General features: G+C 34.7%; 1 protein-coding gene across 1 annotated transcript in view; it reads left to right on the forward strand.

The window, feature by feature from the left end:
- The first annotated feature begins 3,900 nt into the window (after positions 1-3,900).
- The window catches only part of LOC137389756 (putative elongator complex protein 1), a 73,186-nt gene continuing 57,050 nt past the window's right edge, over positions 3,901-20,036 (forward strand). Inside the window, exons 1-10 of the mRNA XM_068075844.1 lie at positions 3,901-4,070; positions 5,166-5,309; positions 11,200-11,386; positions 12,198-12,330; positions 14,839-14,982; positions 15,391-15,514; positions 17,403-17,481; positions 17,751-17,972; positions 18,543-18,710; positions 19,750-19,852. Coding sequence (XP_067931945.1) covers positions 3,915-4,070; positions 5,166-5,309; positions 11,200-11,386; positions 12,198-12,330; positions 14,839-14,982; positions 15,391-15,514; positions 17,403-17,481; positions 17,751-17,972; positions 18,543-18,710; positions 19,750-19,852 — 1,460 coding nt within the window. The 5' untranslated portion in view covers positions 3,901-3,914. The remainder of the gene's footprint in view (positions 4,071-5,165; positions 5,310-11,199; positions 11,387-12,197; positions 12,331-14,838; positions 14,983-15,390; positions 15,515-17,402; positions 17,482-17,750; positions 17,973-18,542; positions 18,711-19,749; positions 19,853-20,036) is intronic.

The raw sequence follows: 20,036 nt of genomic DNA on the forward strand, positions 1-20,036 counted from the left end.
ATATTTTGACATGATGTGTGGCTCAGTTGATTGGTTTAGTTTTTGTGTGTGCTGCTCATCGGATTGGTGAGATATTTGGGTGGATACTTTTGTTTTTGCTCATAACTACGTAGACCTTTGTTGTTTTTTTGTGTGTGTAGACTACGGCCCGGTCTCGGCTTCGGCAATATCTCCGCTAAAGGACACCTGTGGTTTATTCCACATGCCACAATTTCATATAGTGTAGATTTGTTTTTTGTCTTTAGATATTAGTGAGATGACAAACTTAATTGTGTAAGTTGATAGAAATTATCAACTCGTTATCAAGAAACACTAGTGTATTCCCAATTTGTATAATTTTGTTAATCCTTTTGCTCTAGCTCTTTGACTCGGGCTTTGTAAATTTTCGATTCATTTATGATGGAAGGCCAATGTAACCTGTCAAGCTTTCAAATTTGTTAGCTTTTATCACTCATGCGTTTAGGCTAGGTGGAGCTTCACATAAACTGCATTTGTAATCTCATATTTTAGTTTAGGCCTATACCATCCGGCAGTTAATAGATGGCACCCTCGGCATATCTCCGCTTTTTTGTGGTTGCTCAGGCGTGTAGTTCTGTTAATCTGTTATACTTTACATTAACTTTAATTATATTAATTCTGTTAATGTTCATTAATCTGTGTTCGCACAAATAATTCAATTAACTCATTCACTGTGAATACACATTTTCACATCAACAATTTGCAAGCATTTAAAGTGATGTTGAACATTTGTGTATCCATTTGCTTATCACTCATTTTGAGTTGCTTTTATTATCTCCTGTTTATATCTAAAATATATAAAATCAAAAGTGCGTGCATAACACGTCAAGGAAAAAAGACACATTTTAGTTTTTTTCCTAAAAATGTTCAGTCATTAGGTGACTCAAATGCTGACAGGTACATAAGTAAGCGCCAGCATACAATGAGTTTTGCAATTCTCTGTCGTAATTCGTAAACAGACTTGTGAAAAAGGTCTAGTTGCTTGTTAAATATTGCATTTTCAACATCACAAATACTGAACATGTATAGGCATATATGTTGGCCACTTGAGTACTTCACGTGCAGTACCATATTCTTTGTGATACCTGCGCATAGAGTATGCCATATCATTGTCACATTGTTTTTGGTTTGTTTTAATGTATATCTTCGTGGTCTCATGGTTAGTCCATCTATACCAGTGGTTCCCAACTGGTGGTCCATGGACCCCTAGGGGTCCACAGGAGGTTTTGAGGGGGTCCACAGGCTGGTGCCAGTATTGGTTTTTCTAGCTAGATATTTACAGCTATTTATGTCATAGTGGTTGAATCAATGATATAAAACCCTAAAAGGATAGGCGACGGCTATCATATGGACGGGGTTTAATCATCGAAGTCTGTTGGGATTGTGCTAGCCCGGGTTTCGGGACTAATGCAATTCTCGCGGGGTGGTCGCGTTGTTTTGTTAGGTTTTTGGGTTTAGACATTTATCATCTATGTGCTTCAACCGCTGGATAGTACCTGATTTTCTGTTAGTAGTATAAACAACAAAACCTGTAACCAGCAAACACGCAATTCTCTCTTTCCCTCTTCAATTTCAGCGATATACTAAGATCCATGGAAAATGAGACATTTCAATTTACCTATTTTTACCAATTTTTAGATTGGTAGGGGTCTTAGTATATGCTTAAATTTAAATATGATTTACTCGAAATCACCCAAACAACAGCCTTTTTTCCCTAGTTTTTAATTGATATTTTTCCACCTATAATATAAATGACAAAGTATTTTGCTGTTGTCACATTGTTTGACCTGGCCAATAAGATGGGACAGCTGCAAAACTGTGCAGTTTAGTTTTTATACTCAAAATCTAAATGTAAAACCCAATTTGGGTCATTTCACAATGGCGTCTATTAATATCATGAATGCTTGTTAATGGCAGCTGACTGATCATAATTGTGACAATATTTGGCAACTATATTTATTTGACAACAAAATGAACCCAGCAGATCGGTAAAATAACCAAAGATGTTTATGAAGATAAAACTAAATCATGAAGAATTTTGGCCTTCCATGATTCATCCATATCCACAGACAGCCAAACACACCCTTCGAACTCTGCTCCCATTTGTGTCTACATACTTATGCGAGTCCGCTTTCTCCTCCATGGTTGTTCTCAAATCGAAACAACGAAAACGACTGGGACTTGAAGACGACATGCGATGCGCTTTGTCAACCATTTCCCCAAAGATTGAGAATTTGGTGAAAAATAAGAAGTACAATTCATTCCACTAACAAACTGACTACTAAAAATTAACAGTCAAAGCAATTTAGTATAGCATTTCTTTATATAAGTAAATAAATAGAAACATGTCAAATCTATTGACTCTTATATTATTCTAATTTATAATGTACGCCAATTTACAATGCATTGTTATAAACACCATATATTATGATGTTTATAAAGGGGTCCATGACTTTTAGATAAAGAGCTCAGGGGTCCATGGCTCCAATGTAGTGGGGAACCACTGATCTATACTTATGTGTGAAAGGTTCATAATACTTCTCCGTTAAGTTTATGCTATATGAAAAGAATAAAATTGTTGGAAGTTGCTGAATATAGAAGTTGAAGACACTCTTTTGCTAAAGCCTTGAATGCTCAGAACAACTAATTATTGTCAAGAGGTTTTACATAAATTAAACTTTATTGATTGTTCTGCCAGTTACAACCGCAGATGCTTCTCCCAGTATTTGACTGACGTGGCTAAAAATTCTAGTTTGTGTGGACTATTCTAGACCAGATATTAAACTTTATTACATTTATAGAAAGAGACTTCTATGTGGTTCACTATCTAGATGTTAAGAGGGACAAAGATAAGCAAATAGCAATTGAAGACACCCTATAACTGTTCAAATATTATTATATCATAGTAGTTTAGATAATGTTGGATTATGTTTTAGAGTTGTCTGCTCGTCTTTATTATTATTCAACTTATATTTTACCCACAATTCTTTTTCTTCTTCCCTTGCTTGATTGTATCCTGATAATGGTGGCTGTATAATAAAAGGACTCAACTATAAATCCCTTATAATCGCGTATAAAACAATAATAACCAACATACGTCTAAAAGGTATTTGCTTTATTATTTAAATGAAGCTAAATATTGATCAGTGGCAATTGTTTTTCTAGCTAGTGCTTTTCTAACAATGCGATGAAGTTATGAAACACTGACTCGACTTATTTCATACAAATAATTTTACAATTACCTTACAGAGAAGTGGAGGTCCTTATTGTCCTCTACTTATTTTTGTAACAAAAATAAAGTTGTCTCACATTTGGTTGCTTGTGTTTTGCAATTCGTTCAGAGATATACATAAATTTATGACTTGTCAGAGTTAACTGTGTTAGTGTACCCAAATAACTGTCTCTGTGTACACAAGTATCTGTTCCAGTGTACCCAAATAACTGTCCCGATGTACCTAAATATTTATCCCAGTGTACCCAAATAACTGTCCCAGTATACACAAATAACTGTTCCAATGTACACAAATAACTGTCTATGCATACACAAATAACTGTCCAGTGTACCCAAATATGGTAAATACAGTACTGTCAGTAACCTTACAACACACATACAAACTGATAAGCATCAGTTAGTATTGCTCTACCACTTCTCGGTTATATAGGGATGCTATGTGATTATGCTATGACGATGCACAAACTTAGAGTTGTGTTATTCTGTTAGCATTTCTTGCCATACTCAGAGGGGTTTTGAATTAAAAAGTTAGGTATAGTAAACATGTACATGTAAACAGAAAGCTTGGTGTCGTAGGTATGGTACAATATCCAAGTGTTGAGAAGGAACAACACGTTAACATTACTCTCAAACCATTTGTTTTAGGCTGGAACTCTAGCATACCATGAGAAATCTCACTGTGGTAGATTATCAGCATTATGGTAAGACATTTTCTTCCGTGTGTAAGAAATGTCCTTGTCTGGCTATCGACAGTGACAATGAGCATGTCTACTGTGCTACTGAGAGAGGAGTCACTGTCTTCGACATGGAGAATAAACAGGTATGCCTTTAACAAATCTCAAATTCTCACATTTCTTTAGTTTTCATCTGCATTGTTTATGCCCTAAAGGTTAACTTATAGAATCTTTAAATTGCATCTGTTTATACCAATAAAACCATGATATTTCGTTTTTCAGTAGTAATTTGATGTTAGAAGAACAAAAGGCCAGTTTTGCAGACAAACAACTCATGATGCAAGCAGTCAGTTTTTCGGCAAAACACAGACTTATGAATTATGATATCAATCTCAACGATCAGCCAATGCATGAACACGAGACAAAAACACTTCTGTTTTCCTTAATTTTCTTAATGTTTTTTTAAGCACTCAATGTTCCCCCATCTAGTTGACATGTAACGTTGTTATGGTTGTCCAGCATAGCAGATAATCATGACGCGAGGTCGAAGCATATTTCACCAATACCATCAGCCTGCGGCGCGTTTATATGTGCCTTATTACCTTTTTAGCGGTGGTTATAGAATTACACCAATCAGCTTGTGCATGCATCTTGTGGAGTGCACTACCAAAAAATTATTTCTCCACACAAATAAAAAATTAAACCTGTTCAAAGGATTTAGCTATTTCCGGAACTCATGTTTAAAACTTACTAATGCATGCTTTGCTATTACAAAAGATGGTTTTGAATGAACAGTTTTTAGATAATCTAGTTCAAAAAATAAGCGATCTTAATATGAATAATGTATGTAGTGTTTCAGTCGTTTTCGGGCGATATTTTGCACAGATTGTGAATCTTCCTGCCCATTTTTATGAATTTAAAATGTTGATAAAATCTGATATTTGCTTGGAATTCCACAAAAATATTACTGGTACCTTAGTCCGTAATGTTATTTTCTGCTGTTTAATGCAATAAAAATTTGTGCGGTCAGTTAATCTTAAATGCTCATTTTTGTAGCTTTTAATATTAAAATTTTATACATTATAAAATTGTGATATTCTGAAATAAGTCAGCTTCTATCTACTGTATATATACATATATATATCTATATCCCCTTAGCCGAATATTTTAACTGGTTTGTATTGACTAGCGAGAAAGGATCTGATCTTAGCACCTTATGTTAACATGTAATAATCCTATAGGTTATTAGAGAGCTCGACTTGAGATCAACAAAGCTGCTCCAACTCGATGATCACATAGTTGGTCTGCACTATAGACTTGATGACATGTCTTTGTGTATTGCCCTGTCTAGTGGAGACATCTTATCCTCGTCATCTAGCACAGAGGTACATTTTGCTTGTTTTCAACTCTCCATCTTCCAGTGTAGAAGATGTAGAGTTGCATCTTGCAGCCTTTAGAATATATAATTATTTTTTATCAGATGTGTAAGTAATTTCTCAATTCACTCTCAGCGAAATTTTAAACTATATTCACCAGGCTAGCTCTTATTGTGTAGCAAAGTGCAGCATCACCACGATTGCATCAATTTTTCACTCCGCATGCATGCGACAACTAGTGGTCAATGTTAGTTATTAGACTAACACAAACTACCTTCAGTTATGTAAAATGGCTGGAACTAGTTTTTCATTGAGATATGTGAATAGTCATGAGATAGTAGTACCTTGCTTGTAATATTCTAGCATTCATTCAAGTTGCATTTGTGTACATTATACATTAGCTTATATTTCAAAATCGTTGTTTCTCTTTGGGCAGACAACTCCAACATTTTATATGCACATGAGAGCTTACGCTATAAATACATATATTTGTGTTTTGAAACAAATCATAAATATAATTAAGTACCTAAGCATTGTACTAGCAACACATTATTTTTGCTCCAAGTGTTTTCTGAAATACAATAGATATTTGAGTGTTTTTGACATTTACAATTATTCAGTTTTATACCCTAGCAAGTATCCCTAATTAATTTAACTTCTGAAAGCAAGCTTTTAACTTAAATGTTTTCAATTTCATATACATCTGCTTTTATAAAAATAAATGAGAATGTTCTGGTAATTTCAATTTATGTAGACTCCCCTAAAGATATGATTTTCTTTACTCTTTATGTTACAGTTATGTTATATCCATTAACCCTCTGGGTGCCATTTTCGCACTTCTGCCAATCTGCAGTGGCTAAGATATATGAAACTTAACAATTGGTAAATGAGCATATGTTCTCAAGAATATCTACAACTCCGATATATTCACAGTGGAAACCTATTTAGATTTCCTATGAAGCAGTTTTAAACAGTTTGTGCGAGTATTTCATTAATAGTGGTAAAAGAAATGGATAACGACAAAATAATACACATTTTTTTGCCATTTTCCAAATTATTTCTATTTATCTAAACTTTCAAATCTTCATAATAGCTCCTTTAACCCGAGTTCCATCACACTATAAACCTCGATACAACTATAAAATATTAAAAGGAAATGTAATATTTGTTAATTGTGGATCTCATTAATAGAAAAAACGATGTTTTTGACAAGTCAATGATCTGAAACCTTTCGTTCCTTTAAACAAGATTTACGTTTTATATGGTGTTTTCTGTCTAATGTTGTTATGTCTATTGGTTTGAATTCAAAATCTTTTTAGTGAAGCATTCCCAGTCATTCGTTTTAGAAGGTTTCTACTATCGATAATTATATTTTGTATGATACAAATGTATCAGTTGATTAATCTTACGTTTTTCCTGAGCTCAACTTCCAGGTTTGTTTTATATTTATACTGAATTATATAACTCTGCTTTAATTTTTTCTCTTTTTTTCAAACTGGTTTCATGTTATCATAACACTTCTAATAAAAAAATAAAATGGCTAGTATTTATACAAGATAACTAGAGCCAAGACAGTTGTTTTTGATTTCAAGAAACACATTTTTTGTATTCGGCATCATTTGGTTCGGTGGTCACTTAAGTCAGGTACTATTCATCATATGTAGTGGAAGGGGGTTCTAATGATAGATCGTTAGATTGCTGGATTAGCGAGAACTAGTAATAACAAAGAACCAAAACAAAATGACATGTTTTTGAGTTAAAAAATGCGTCGCTGAGGAACATTGCACCATAAGTAATGCGGCAGTCAAAGGTTTAAACCAAGTTCAGATTTTCCCAACAAGTCAAAATAAAGTGAAAAAAAGCTATCAGTGCACTTTTTGGTTCTACCATCATCAAACTTGTTAATAAAGATAGTTATAGAGCCGCTACTTCCTGCATCATGGCGCAATTGAAATGTAGATAAGTAATAAAAATATCAGTGACTGATGGGATAAGACTCTCATTGATGAGGCCTCACCCAGACTATCCATTCGAGGAGGTCCTTAAAGTATACTGTCATAGTGAAATGTGTTCTACTGAAGCAGAAGAAACTGAGATTTTACAGGACATTCTAGTTATCGATAAGAAAGCTTCTGTTGAATGCATATTTAAAGATAACAGAAGACTTCTAGCTTTCAAGGTCAAACTTCAAACTCAACATCTTGTGAGCGTGTCATATCTTTAGGTATCAACTTGTCATCATTTCATAATTTATGACAGGCTGAAGCTCTGTAAAATTATTTTTGCATGTTTAATGTTGAACATTTGAATGTGCTGGGTTCAACCTCTGAGGTAAATTATGTATGATCACAAATTCAAACCTTTCTGTATTTATGTCTGAGACATTTTTTGGGAAAAACTATAGCGCTTTTTATAAGTAGCTCGGCTATAAAATGATTCGTAAAGATAGAAAAAGTAATAATGGGAAGGCTTGCTGTATGAAATACACAACTCCTGTATTGCTGCAATAATCACAGCCATTTCTTGCCACAATACTGAATAAACATTTCATAAGATTATATTCCATGGTTCAAAACCATTCTTAGGTTTCTTTGTTTATAGACCACAAAGCTCTTCCGTCAATTAGAACAAGAATTTGAAAGATATTTATCTCAAGGTGAATCGATCTGTCAAGTCTATTGATATTGGAGACTTTAATATCAAGTTATTAAATCAAAGATTAGCTAACAAATGAAGAAACAGACCATTTAAATAATAAATACATTAAAAATCTAAATATTAAATTACATACAAACATTCCATATGCGTCGCCCACGTCTTATCATCGAAGGGAATGCGTTGACCCCCTACTCATGGTACGATGTTTACGTTTAGTAGGTCTGTAGATGTGTAAATGAGTGTGCTATCCAAACACTCGCGGTGTAGATTGCTTTGGATTTTGTAAGCTTAACCTGATTACAATATCAGAGACTCAATGCAGAAGTATTTACTACTTATAGGTTGGTGGCAATTCATGTCTATATTGCAACTATTTCGTCTCGGGAAAAATGTAATATTTTAAAGAATTGGTTTGCAAAATTAATGGCAGTCGGTGTAACTGAAATGCTAGTAGCTATGGCAGTAGAAATACATTTGTACCTATATGGGATTTTTTGTGAGCTGATATTATTTAAGCAGCGACACGCCATAACAGCTGCTCACGTAACCTCTTAAAGGTTATTAAAATGTTTATGAATAAATCATTTATTTATTAGATTATTAACGGGTTCATGTATGGAATCCAAAAGGACTCTTAATGAATGACCTCTCCGGTTTTCTGCCAAAAAACTTGCTTTCATATTTTCAAATGTAAACTGGCAGCATTTGATTTTGCAGGAATCATCTCACAAAATTATAGAAAAAATTTTATCAGCTTATTATCTTCATTGGTTTCAAAATTAACAAAAGTAATTTGTAGATACTTTAAATCACAACGGTTACCAGATTGGTTGGATAGAGAGGCTCAACAGGAGCTAAAACTATGAGGATATTAAAAAAAGATAAGTTCATTGTAAACGCTTCAAAATTCAATGTAACTATGTCACGAACCTTTAAAAAAGATGTTTTGAATCTTTAATAAGGAATTCAAGTCCAGGCGACCCAAAATAAACTTTGGATGATTTTAAATGTTGAAACAAGTCATGCAAACTCTAGTGGTAACTTGTCTACCACCTGAAGAGCTAAATAAACTGAGTCTGTAGCTGACAAACTAACCAACGATGTTAGCACATGATGTGACTCATCAAATAGCATTCACAATTTTTTTATCACATTTTTATGAAGGTAATAAGAAAGCACTTGATTTTCCAAAGTTCACTCCCGACCAGGTCGTAAAATACTTCAGTTCTATAACTTCTATTTCTGATCACAAACCACCAAGTTTTGATGGCATTTCTGTCAAAATGTTAGAACTAACACTTCCATTCATTTTGGAAATTTTAACAAACATTTGTGTGAAGGAGCATTTTCAGGTTGCTGGAAATTTGTCGGAATCATGCCCAACGTTAAGTGAGAGATAACCAGCTATCCATCAGATTTTCTGCCTATTTCAATTTCAAAGCTCATGAGATATCAATTCACATATCCACAAACATTCTTTGTCAATTAATAGTCTAGCTGATTCTCAAACAGATTTTAGAAAAGGTTCACGTTGTACTGACGTCATTTACAAGACTGTTTTCAAGTGTCAAAAGGCTAAGTTGAACAATAAATCATTGGCTTTCACAGCTTTAGATTTTATTCATGTCGTTTGGTTGTGTTAATCATCATTGACTTTAAAAAAAAGCTTCAGAAGATTGGTAATGAGCATAACGCTTTAAAGATCCTGGTTTTATTTTTAAAAAATAGGGCGCAACTAGTAAAAACATTTAATGACAAGTTTTGTATATGATCTTTTAAAGTTGCCAATCAGATCTAATAGCTTTGCTAAGCAAATGATACTGTTTGTTACTAGCAATGAGTATCTTACATGGCTACACGTAGAGCTTAACTGTCACACTGATCTTCAGTTAATATATAGTTGATGTAAATCAAACAAAGTGTCAATTAATTTCTACTTTACAATAATATGAAATTCAATGTAAAATTTTATGGACATCTGTTACGAAAACGCGGTAAAACTAAATTATTGGGCATGGTAATCAATGATATTATCAGTTGGGGCTGTCATATAGAATACACCGCAAAAAATCAAGGCTGTTAATATTTTACAACCTTGTTGACCAATTCTAAATACTACGACAGTAAGTCTTATTATTAGTCTATTTTTGCCATTTAATATATGGTATGGTATACATAGCTATAATAATGTCCCAGATTATTTCCCCTAAGCAAAATTTTTGCTTTGGGGAAATGTCTATTTAGAATAATAGCCGATGTACACTGATGCTATCATATCTTATTTCAATTAGTAAACTGGGTAACTTCCAAAATTTGTTTACTTTTCCTGTTTTAACAAAGCGTTTGACTTGTGTTATTGGGTACAAGATTCATCACAAACAATGTCCAACTTCATTACAGAGTCATTCAATCCTACGAATAGTTAAAATCCTCTAAGAGACAATTATATATTACGTACTTCAAATGTCAGGCCATTTGCTAATTCTATTTCCTCTACATGTTATAATTACCTTTGTATTTACTATTTCCTCTACATGTTATAATTACCTTTGTATTTACTATTTCCTCTACATGTTATAATTACCTTTGTATTTACTATTTCCTCTACATGTTATAATTACCTTTGTATTTACTATTTCCTCTACATGTTATAATTACCTTTGTATTTACTATTTCCTCTACATGTTATAATTACCTTTGTATTTACTATCTCCTCTACATGTTATAGTTACCTTTGTATTTACTATTTCCTCTACATGTTATAGTTACCTTTGTATTTACTATTTCCTCTACATGTTATAATTACCTTTGTATTTACTCTCTAACTGACTTGCTTCTAAACAGTAATCAAACTTATTCCACGCTTCAAAGATATTTTAATGTCATTGCTGTTTCCTTTTTTTAATGTTCTTTTTTCTGGGCTTGTATCCATTAAACATCCTTATTGAATGTGGTTGATCCCAATAAAGTCCATATAAAATCACACATATTTGAAAATTGTGCACTGAATTAAAAATTATTTGTTTATATTTGGTCGCATGCATATTTCATGACAGTTTTTCACTGTTTGACTTTTTGGATTGTAACGATTGGAATAAAAAACGCGTGGCTTTCTAATAAACTTGTTACATTTTCATTTGTAGACAATAACAGGTAAATTTTGTGTACGATACTTTACTGTTACACAAGATATGCACCTATAATGTATGCAGCGCCCTATCCGTTTGTATGTTGCAAACAGGTGGAGCTTGTTGGAAGCATTGCCGAGGGTATATCAGCAATGAGCTGGAGCCCAGATGGAGAATTGCTGGTCATCTTTTCACAAACAGTTAACACAGAGCAAACTCAGGTGTATATCATCATATGCGATGGGAGTGAATTCCAGCCACTCACCGATTTTCCATTTGCTAGCGACAACTTTGGTGAAGGTATGGCATATTTTAATGATTTTACTAGCTGTCTGCTTACTAACTGTCTGGTATGCTTGGTCTTGTAATGATATGGGGATTTTTTTGTGTCTTGTTGGCTGTCTCAGCTGCATCTCCTACTCAACAACTAATAGAGGTATAATTTTTATATAAATACATACTGTTTAATAGCTATATATATTTAATTAAGCTGAAGTCAAAGGAGAGTAGGTTATTAAAGAAGTAAACTAAAAAGTACTGCAAGTTACTTTACATGTTGGAATTTTTCAAGCGCTAGCAAGAGACTCATTTGATATTATTCTTGTTTCCATGTTCATTTGATGTATTGTTTATGTATCAATTAACACTCATTGAACAGCTGTAAGAGTTGTGGCCCCTGACCTACCGCTAAGTTAAAACTGTAAGCGTGTATGTATATCAGTGGAAAGCCAATGAGCTTTAGTAGATTTTGCGATTTCATGTTTATATAGTAGATTCGTTGTGTCAAAAGCCAATTCTCGAACCAGGTTTATGCCGGGTTATAATATAGGTCATTTACAATATTGAGAAACTCAGGAAATTGCGGGAGATTTCGGTGTCATAAATATAATTTTTTTGTCTTACAATATGATGATATCTATGTCATCATTTTGTTTTATTTTTTGTTATTAGGGCCATTGTAGCGAAATACATAATATTGAGAAATTTTTTGCGTGGTTGTTAGCACACATCACAGCTGTAAAACGAAGTCACTATTGTACAATTTGCACATTACATTATTGTACAATAATGCACTGTGGATGTAACTCATTTTACTTGTTATGTTATGCAGCCGAGTTAATCACTGTTGGTTGGGGTAAAAAGGAAACGCAATTTCATGGTTCCGAAGGTAAGCATGCTGCTACCAAAAAGGAAGCTGTACAGGTGGAAGTTCGGCCCACTGATGACGAAAAAGCTAGGATTAGGTAAGATCTCCCTGGTTAACGGGCATGAACTACCCTATTTTCGCTTTAAGATACATACCGTAAAACCTCTAATTGAGCCTTGGTACTCTATTTTTCAACCCTTCTTTGATAGTGGCGGTCAATTGGAGGTGACATTCAATTAGAGGCTGGCGTTGTATTTTTCAAATGGTTCGTCAGAATTTTGGGAAGATCAATTTAACCCTGTTACGGGCGAAGCAAATATTGCCTATATTTTGCCCTCTTTTTTCCGGTGGAGCGATTATTAAACAATTTTAGATGCAATAAATCTGCGAACTTACCTCCGACTTGTCAAAAATCTTTTAATAAACATGCATTGAAAAACTGAGAAATATCTTAACCAGTTAATATATATTGCTTGCAATTAATCTCCGATAATATTATAGCCTTTGTCCTGCTTTGCAGTTTGTTGGAGCTTTCAATTTTTATTTCATTCTAAATTTGAAGTCATTTTTATTTTATATCTATACTTGCCAATGCTGCATAAAAGCTCATTACACTCATTAATATGTTTGCTACATTTTGCAGCCAAAACTAGATTTTTATGTGCAATAGAAGAGAAGTTACGCAGGTCGATCCATTGTAAGATCAGATTATCGCAATTATGCCATCAAATAATATGCTATAAATCTGCAAATTTATAAGTTATATAATGATAATCTATCAAATGCTGCAAATATATATATTCATGAACAAGTGACATAGATGAATCATACTTGTATTACATGCAGAAACAAATATTAATGTTTTTAAAACAAAAATATTTGTATCGTTTGCACGGATAGCTGCGTTCTGATTGTTGCTTTCGATGGAACGAACATCTTTTGGTTGTCTAATGCCTTTCACAATGTTTTCTAACCTCAACTCTCCTGCACTGCTGAACTAGTCGATATTAGCGTTCAAACAATTTTTTGGCAGAGTAAAACTTTTACGCGTTGCATTTAGCACAGATGCAACGCGTAAAAGTTTTGCTCGCTAAACGTAACCTTTGCCCTAAAAATAGTCGTTCATATGCCATCGTAAATGTAAACTGTTTTTTATATACGTGTTCTTCAATGTATCAAGACCGTGTTAAACAAAGGACTACTATTAGCATTAGACAGTTATTAATTATTTCTATGGTGTTGCTTTTAAAGTTTTAGCGAAAACAAAAACAAAAAGCTTTGTAGTTGAACAATAAGAGAATTGATTGTTATTAATGTAAATGATTCATTATTAATACGATTTTGTGGACACTTCTATTGGTCACTTGATATTTACGTATTACTTGATAAAGATCAAAGATTGTCAAAGTGGCGGTCAAATGGAGGTGGCGGTCAAATGGAGGTGGCGGTCAAATGGAGGTGGCGGTCAAATGGAAGTGGCGTTCAAATGGAGGGTGGCGCTCTATTTTTCAACTCTTCTCTCATTGTGGCGGTCAAATAGAGGTGGCATTCAAATAGAGGTGGCGTTCAATTAGAGGTTTTGCGGTAAATAATTAGTTAGCATATCAGTTGTTAAAAAGATCTGTTCTCACAACCATACATATGAAAAGATCTCAAGAGTAGTGTTATATACCAAAGATAAACAATTGTAGTTGAGGTGAATATCACTACGCTAATCAGCTCGACGTGGTTAATACAGACTTGGTTAAAAAATATTTGTAGTTTGTTCACTGTTGGCACTCACAATTCCAGGAAGTTAATGCAAAACTAATTAAATGCAAAACTGATTAATGCCCTTTTGTAATTTTTTTGGTGTTGATGTAAATGATATGTGTTGAGGTTGTTAAATACTAATATATGGGCTTCTTTTGACTTTTGTTACCCTGTTGACAATAGTAATCACCAGGTGAATCTGTGCAGTAAAATAAACCAGGTTGGCATGCAGAGCTATTCTGCCTCGCTTAGGCGCCACACCTTTGTAAACAACTTCTTAAGACAGAATATAAAGAACTCAAGGCACTATCTTTGCAGGAACATGCATATTTGCAAATGTTTCTCATACATTTTTTATATAATCAAATTTAAAATGTTTTTGCAAATAGTAATGATTGGACATTGTTTTAATTTATTTAAGTGTGATGTTGATGTGCAGTTAGTTCCCATTCATCAGTCCAATTTAGAGTTTTCCGCTCTTACTCTTGTATCATACATTGTTTCACACCAGTATTTTATTGCTTATCTTTTGTTGACTATTTTGTTATATATTGTTTATACCTAAGAAGCGCTTCTTTTGTTGCAGCTTGTATGACATTCCAAAATATTTCACTGTCAAAGAAATATGCGTCTTGTTTTGCTTTCCTACCAGATACGTGTGTGTTTTACTTTGGGAATAAGCTGGATGTCCCTGAAGTTGCTGGCTTCTCAAATCAGCTAATATTCCTTTTGTACTTACAGCAGCCTGCATTTTGCACATCTTTTGTATATTTTTCTTGCAGAATCATGTCACTTTTTATGCTTTTTTGCATTTTGGTATTTTCTCCAATATTGTTTCTCGTGTGAAAAATAGGTGGATTGGCGATGGGCGATATTTTGCTATCTCAGCCATAGACTCAGCTCTAGGTGTAAGAAAGATTCGAGTGTGGACAAGAGAGGGCATCTTGCACTCTACATCTGAATTGCTCACTGGATTAGAACACAGTCTAGATTGGAGGTGGGTACAAGTTTAAGGAATCTTGGTTTTATTCTTAGAATAGCCAATTACTAGGTGTCACTGAATATGAGCTGTTTTTGCTGTGCTCCGTCATGCTTTGCTAGGATTAATTCGTTAATAAAAGTGCTTACTGATACATCCAGAGAAAGTTCTTCCACCTTCTCACTATTCAAAAATGCAAACTCATACCCATCATGGTTTGTTAGCTATGTTGATCCCTTCTCGAGCAAGCCATTGTGTGCAACAGTTAATAATATGTTTGAGCAAAAAATGGTGAGGGTATTTGATTGAATTCAGATGTACTCGGCACGTTTTAGCTTCCACACTAGCTGTTTTAATATTCATCCAAATAGTAATTGGATGTTGTTGAGCTGATAACTTCTCATTTTAAATTTTGCTGTTTTATAGGCCATCTGGTAACCTCATAGCCAGCGCGCAGACCCACAAGAACAAGCATGACATAATCTTTTTTGAAAGAAATGGCCTGAGGCATGGCGAGTTTACGCTTCCTTTCTCTATTAATACCACCAAGGTTAGCTTTGCTTTGTCTGGATGGGTTAACCTATGTGATCTGCCTTTTTATGATGACCCATACCACATCCTTGAGTATTATTTCCCTAATAAAACATTTACCTAAAGCACAATACTGCCTAGGCATCAAGTCGGAGTAGTTTATTTCTCGTAGCATTGGTGTTGACAAGGAAGAGATGTTCAAAACTATTTTAAAAAACGTCGTGAAAAGTTCATGGCAAATCTTATAAAGGGTAAGAGAATTCTCTGACATTTTATACATAACCATAACAATTGCTCAGTTCTTTTCTAGTTCAATGTGATTAATATAGTTTCACCAGATGAGTACTAAAATTCAACTACAGATAGTAGGGTGAAAATTCGGGACTGGCCTGTTCCAGATATAGACGTCTCTTGGAGATCTGAGTACTCCGATGAAATTTTGCTTTATCTTCGTGGCTATTTATTCATGAAGTTGTTTTGTCGAAGAGAACTTTGACATAAGCATTACTCTTAGCAATGATATACAGCCCCCCAAGGATAGGTGACCGCTATCAAATGGGTGGGGTTTAATGATCGTTCTCTGTTAGGATTGTGCTAGCCTGGGTTTCGGAGCTAACACAACTCTCGCGGGGCGGTCGCGTTGCCTTGTTAGGTTTTGGAAAACATGACTCGCTGTTATCGTTTCATTAGCTCATTCAAGGCTAAGTCAGTAGACCCCGCGGTTCACGATAGCAAACCTTGAATTTCTACAATGTAGGGGTAATACCTAACCAAAATAATGGATCCATGCAAAATAAAACATTTCAAATTACCTACTTTTGCTAATTTTAAAATTGGTAAAGGTCGTTGTATATGCTTAAAATTGAATATAATTTACCCAAAATTACCCGAACAACGGCCATTTTTTCCTAGTTTTTGATTAATATTTTGCCACCCCTAATATAAAATGACAAAGTCTTTCATCGTTGTCACATTGTTTTACCTGGCCAATAAGATGGGACAGAAGGCAAAGCTGTGCAGTGTAGTTTTCATACTTAAAATCTAAATATAAAACCGAATTTGGGCTATTTTACGATTGTGACTATTAATATCACGAATGCTTGTGAATGGCAACTGGCTGATCATAACGGTGACGATATTGGGATACTATATTTATTTGACAACAAAATGAATTCAACAGATCAGTAAAATAACCACTATAGTTCATAATATTTGTAAATTTACAGGGGGCTTTATTCAGCATATTTGTTTGTTCGGGTGCCGTGTTAGGGTGCCGTGTTCGGGTTCATCCCAACAGAGCTCGATCATTAAACCTCGCCCATATGATGCCCGTCGCCTATCCTTGGGGGGCTGTATATCATTGCTCTTAGCAATACCCAGTCTACCTTGGTCTAAAAAAATCAATCAGAGAAATGGTTTTAACCAAGCCCATTTATTGCATTTGTAAACATTTTGATTTAGTCATGCTTTTGAAGAGTACTGTAAATCGTTACTCACAATTTGTAAGATTGGAGACATGGAAAAGGTTTTGTGTACTAAAAAGTAGTAATGTTAATTTTAAAAGTTGTAAGAAGCCACATCGCTATCAAGCTGCATAGTAGTAGCATTTACACATAATACAAAGTGTTATTTGTTTGTGAAAGTTGTCCGCTTACCATATAGAAGGTTTTTGCTGAGTGACAGATAGCATCTGTTATTTTTGAGATAGGTAGGGTTTGTTGGCACTCATCTCATGAGGATATGCTAAAGCCTCTTCCTTCAGTTCTTGTAAATTAACTTGATCATTCATCCCTAAGGCTGCAGCATTGACATTAAATTCTTGACATCTGTATGATGCTGCAAAAAAGTGATTTATTCACACCATCGGCATGCTTATCTATTTGTTGTTTTATACAATTCTGTCACAGGTCAGGGAGGTCTCCTGGAACAATGAGTCTAACATCCTGTGTGTGTGGATGGAAAACATGAGCACTCCAAAATCCTACGGTACGCAGGTGTTAGATTTCTCCTTATCACTAAGTTTTAACTTTTGCTTTAGATGTTTGATATGAGTTTTTTTGGTGATTTGCTCAATTCAGCCAAAAATGTTCAATTCAGGATATCCTCTCACCACTTGGGAAAAACTAATTTGATCATTGAAAATCAGTAGTTTTTTTCTTGTTTATGATTTATATTTGTTTCTGCTTAAATCACCCAAAGTTATGTTGTCTGTGGTGTCCTTCAACTCAGAATTTTAGTGTATCGCTGTACTTCAGTGCAACTCTGGACGATGAGCAACTATCACTGGTACCTGAAACAGAGCCTTGAGTTTACAGAGACAGAAGAGCTTCCAGTTTATGTGATGTGGGACATTCTCGATGCCTCCATATTATATATACTCTGCGCAAATGGTGCGCTCAGCAAGTACTACATTAACTGGACTACGACCAGCAACTCTCAGACTGGCTCACACCATGAGACTGTTGTTATAGATGGCAGTGAGTATGCGATGTAATCCTGTAGTTGACCTATTTCTTTAGGCCTTAACGGATAGAGAACAGAATATTTTAGACAGATGTCTTTAACCAATCACATTGCTTGTAAGTTATAAAACTAATTTGCTTAACACCTGTAGTTATATAAACAACACATTAACTTTGTACCATTAGTTATATAAGGCATGACCAGTAAGATAGGGTGAGTGGCAGTGTTTTTAGAGACCCGCATGCTAGTCCCGACATGATTTGTACCACAAGTAACAATCGTGCTAGGCTCCAACCAGATCAGCAATCACTAGGGTTTGTTGGTATTATTCATCCATGCACTAGGAACTATTTTTCTTATTTCAACTTTGCTCATATACAATCAATCAACATTGAGGAAGCCTAACGGAAGGCATGTTTTGACAAATATAACCAGTGACTGTACGCTTGAACACATATTATGACTCTTCGTCTATGCGCAAGCTTATGGTTAATCCTCTATTTCTGTCATTTCTGGCGTAGCTATGACCTCTTTAACCATTTCTTAGATAAACGAGTCATTCACTATAATCTTCCGGTTTGCAGATAAACTTTATGTGACTCCCTTCTCTTCAATGGTCGTGCCTCCTCCCATGTGCGCCTACTCTATCGAGTTGTCCTCCTGTGTGGCTTGCATCTCCTTCTCCTACAACCAGCTGGCCATCTTGCTGATGAGAGGAGACTTGCTGGTGTATGAGTTTCCAGCAGGCGAAGGTGAACAGCTGTTTGCTAATGTCTTCTACTCATTCCCTCATTTGTTTAACCGTCAGTCTGTAGCAACTCCTGCCCATTTTTTACAATACGTACCTTTGCCATTGGAAAAACAATTGAATTTTTTATGTTTCGTTGTAGTTTTTTTATACTTATTTCAAGTAAGCCAGCTTTTTTGTAATTATAGCTGGAAAACGATTGCAATTAGTTGATTCTATTGAGTCATGTCCGTACTAACTACTAAGACTCTTATGGCGGCGGTAAATAATAAACATGGTTAAAAATAGGAGTAAGTTCTGGCAGTAGATCAAAAAAGAAATTAAAAAGATTGAGTAAAACATTCCAGAGAAACTAGTGAAAAAGCACGCTTGGAATGCTATTTAGAGGTTATTGTGTGGCCAACCTTGAAATTTGTAAGCATTTCAGTTAAGCATCAGCTGTATGGTAGCATCAGTTTTGAGCAGAGTTAGTTCTATCATAATATGGTCGGGGTATAGGCGATGTATCTGTGCTTCTGTTACATATATGTTGTATACATGTCGGGATATTGATATACATGTATGCTTCATTCTTTATATGTACATGGTATAGTAACACTACCTTCGTATTGCTCGTTGATGTTTTTATATCATGGATGGAGTGAAAGGTTTTTTGGATAGTTCTCGTTAGTGTCACAGTTTTTTAATGCAATAAATGAGAAGGCATTTTGTTGTGGGTTTTTTAAGCGCATCCCTTCTTAGTATTGCATCATCTTTGTAGTTAAATTTAATGTTTAGTCTCCTTGGAAAAACATAACTCCAAAGTGTAATCGGTGTCTAGTCATAAAACTTACCAAACTACATAAGATCTATCAGTTTAATGTTTTTTTGTTCCAAATTATTTTGGTGAATCTGTAGATTATTCCTATCATAAACAATAGACACACAATGAAATTACTAGCACATGGTCTGCTGTTTTTTGCTGAAGCGAGCCCTTAAATCTCTATGACTCACTATACTCACATCTATGCATACATCTATGCATACATCGCATGTTTTGACAGGCTGCTCAGACAAGCTGTTGGAAGGACTGAGGCTCAAGGGTGCCGGGGGCACCGGGTTTAGCGTGAGGTGTAATCTTCCGCAGTGCGTGACTAACTACTCGCTGTGAGTGAGGCATCTTATCTAGTTGTATTTCTATTTCAACCTAAATAAAATGTGTATGTACTATTACTACAAGGTACACTCTAGTCTCTGCCAGCCAGCATCTTCCTTGCTGGCCAATTAAATGAAAAGATCTCACATTCAAGAACTTCTAAAAATTTCGGCTTTATGATGAACATGAGCTATT

This window comes from Watersipora subatra, chromosome 3, assembly GCF_963576615.1.
Source record: "Watersipora subatra chromosome 3, tzWatSuba1.1, whole genome shotgun sequence".
Lineage (NCBI taxonomy): Eukaryota > Metazoa > Bryozoa > Gymnolaemata > Cheilostomatida > Watersiporidae > Watersipora > Watersipora subatra.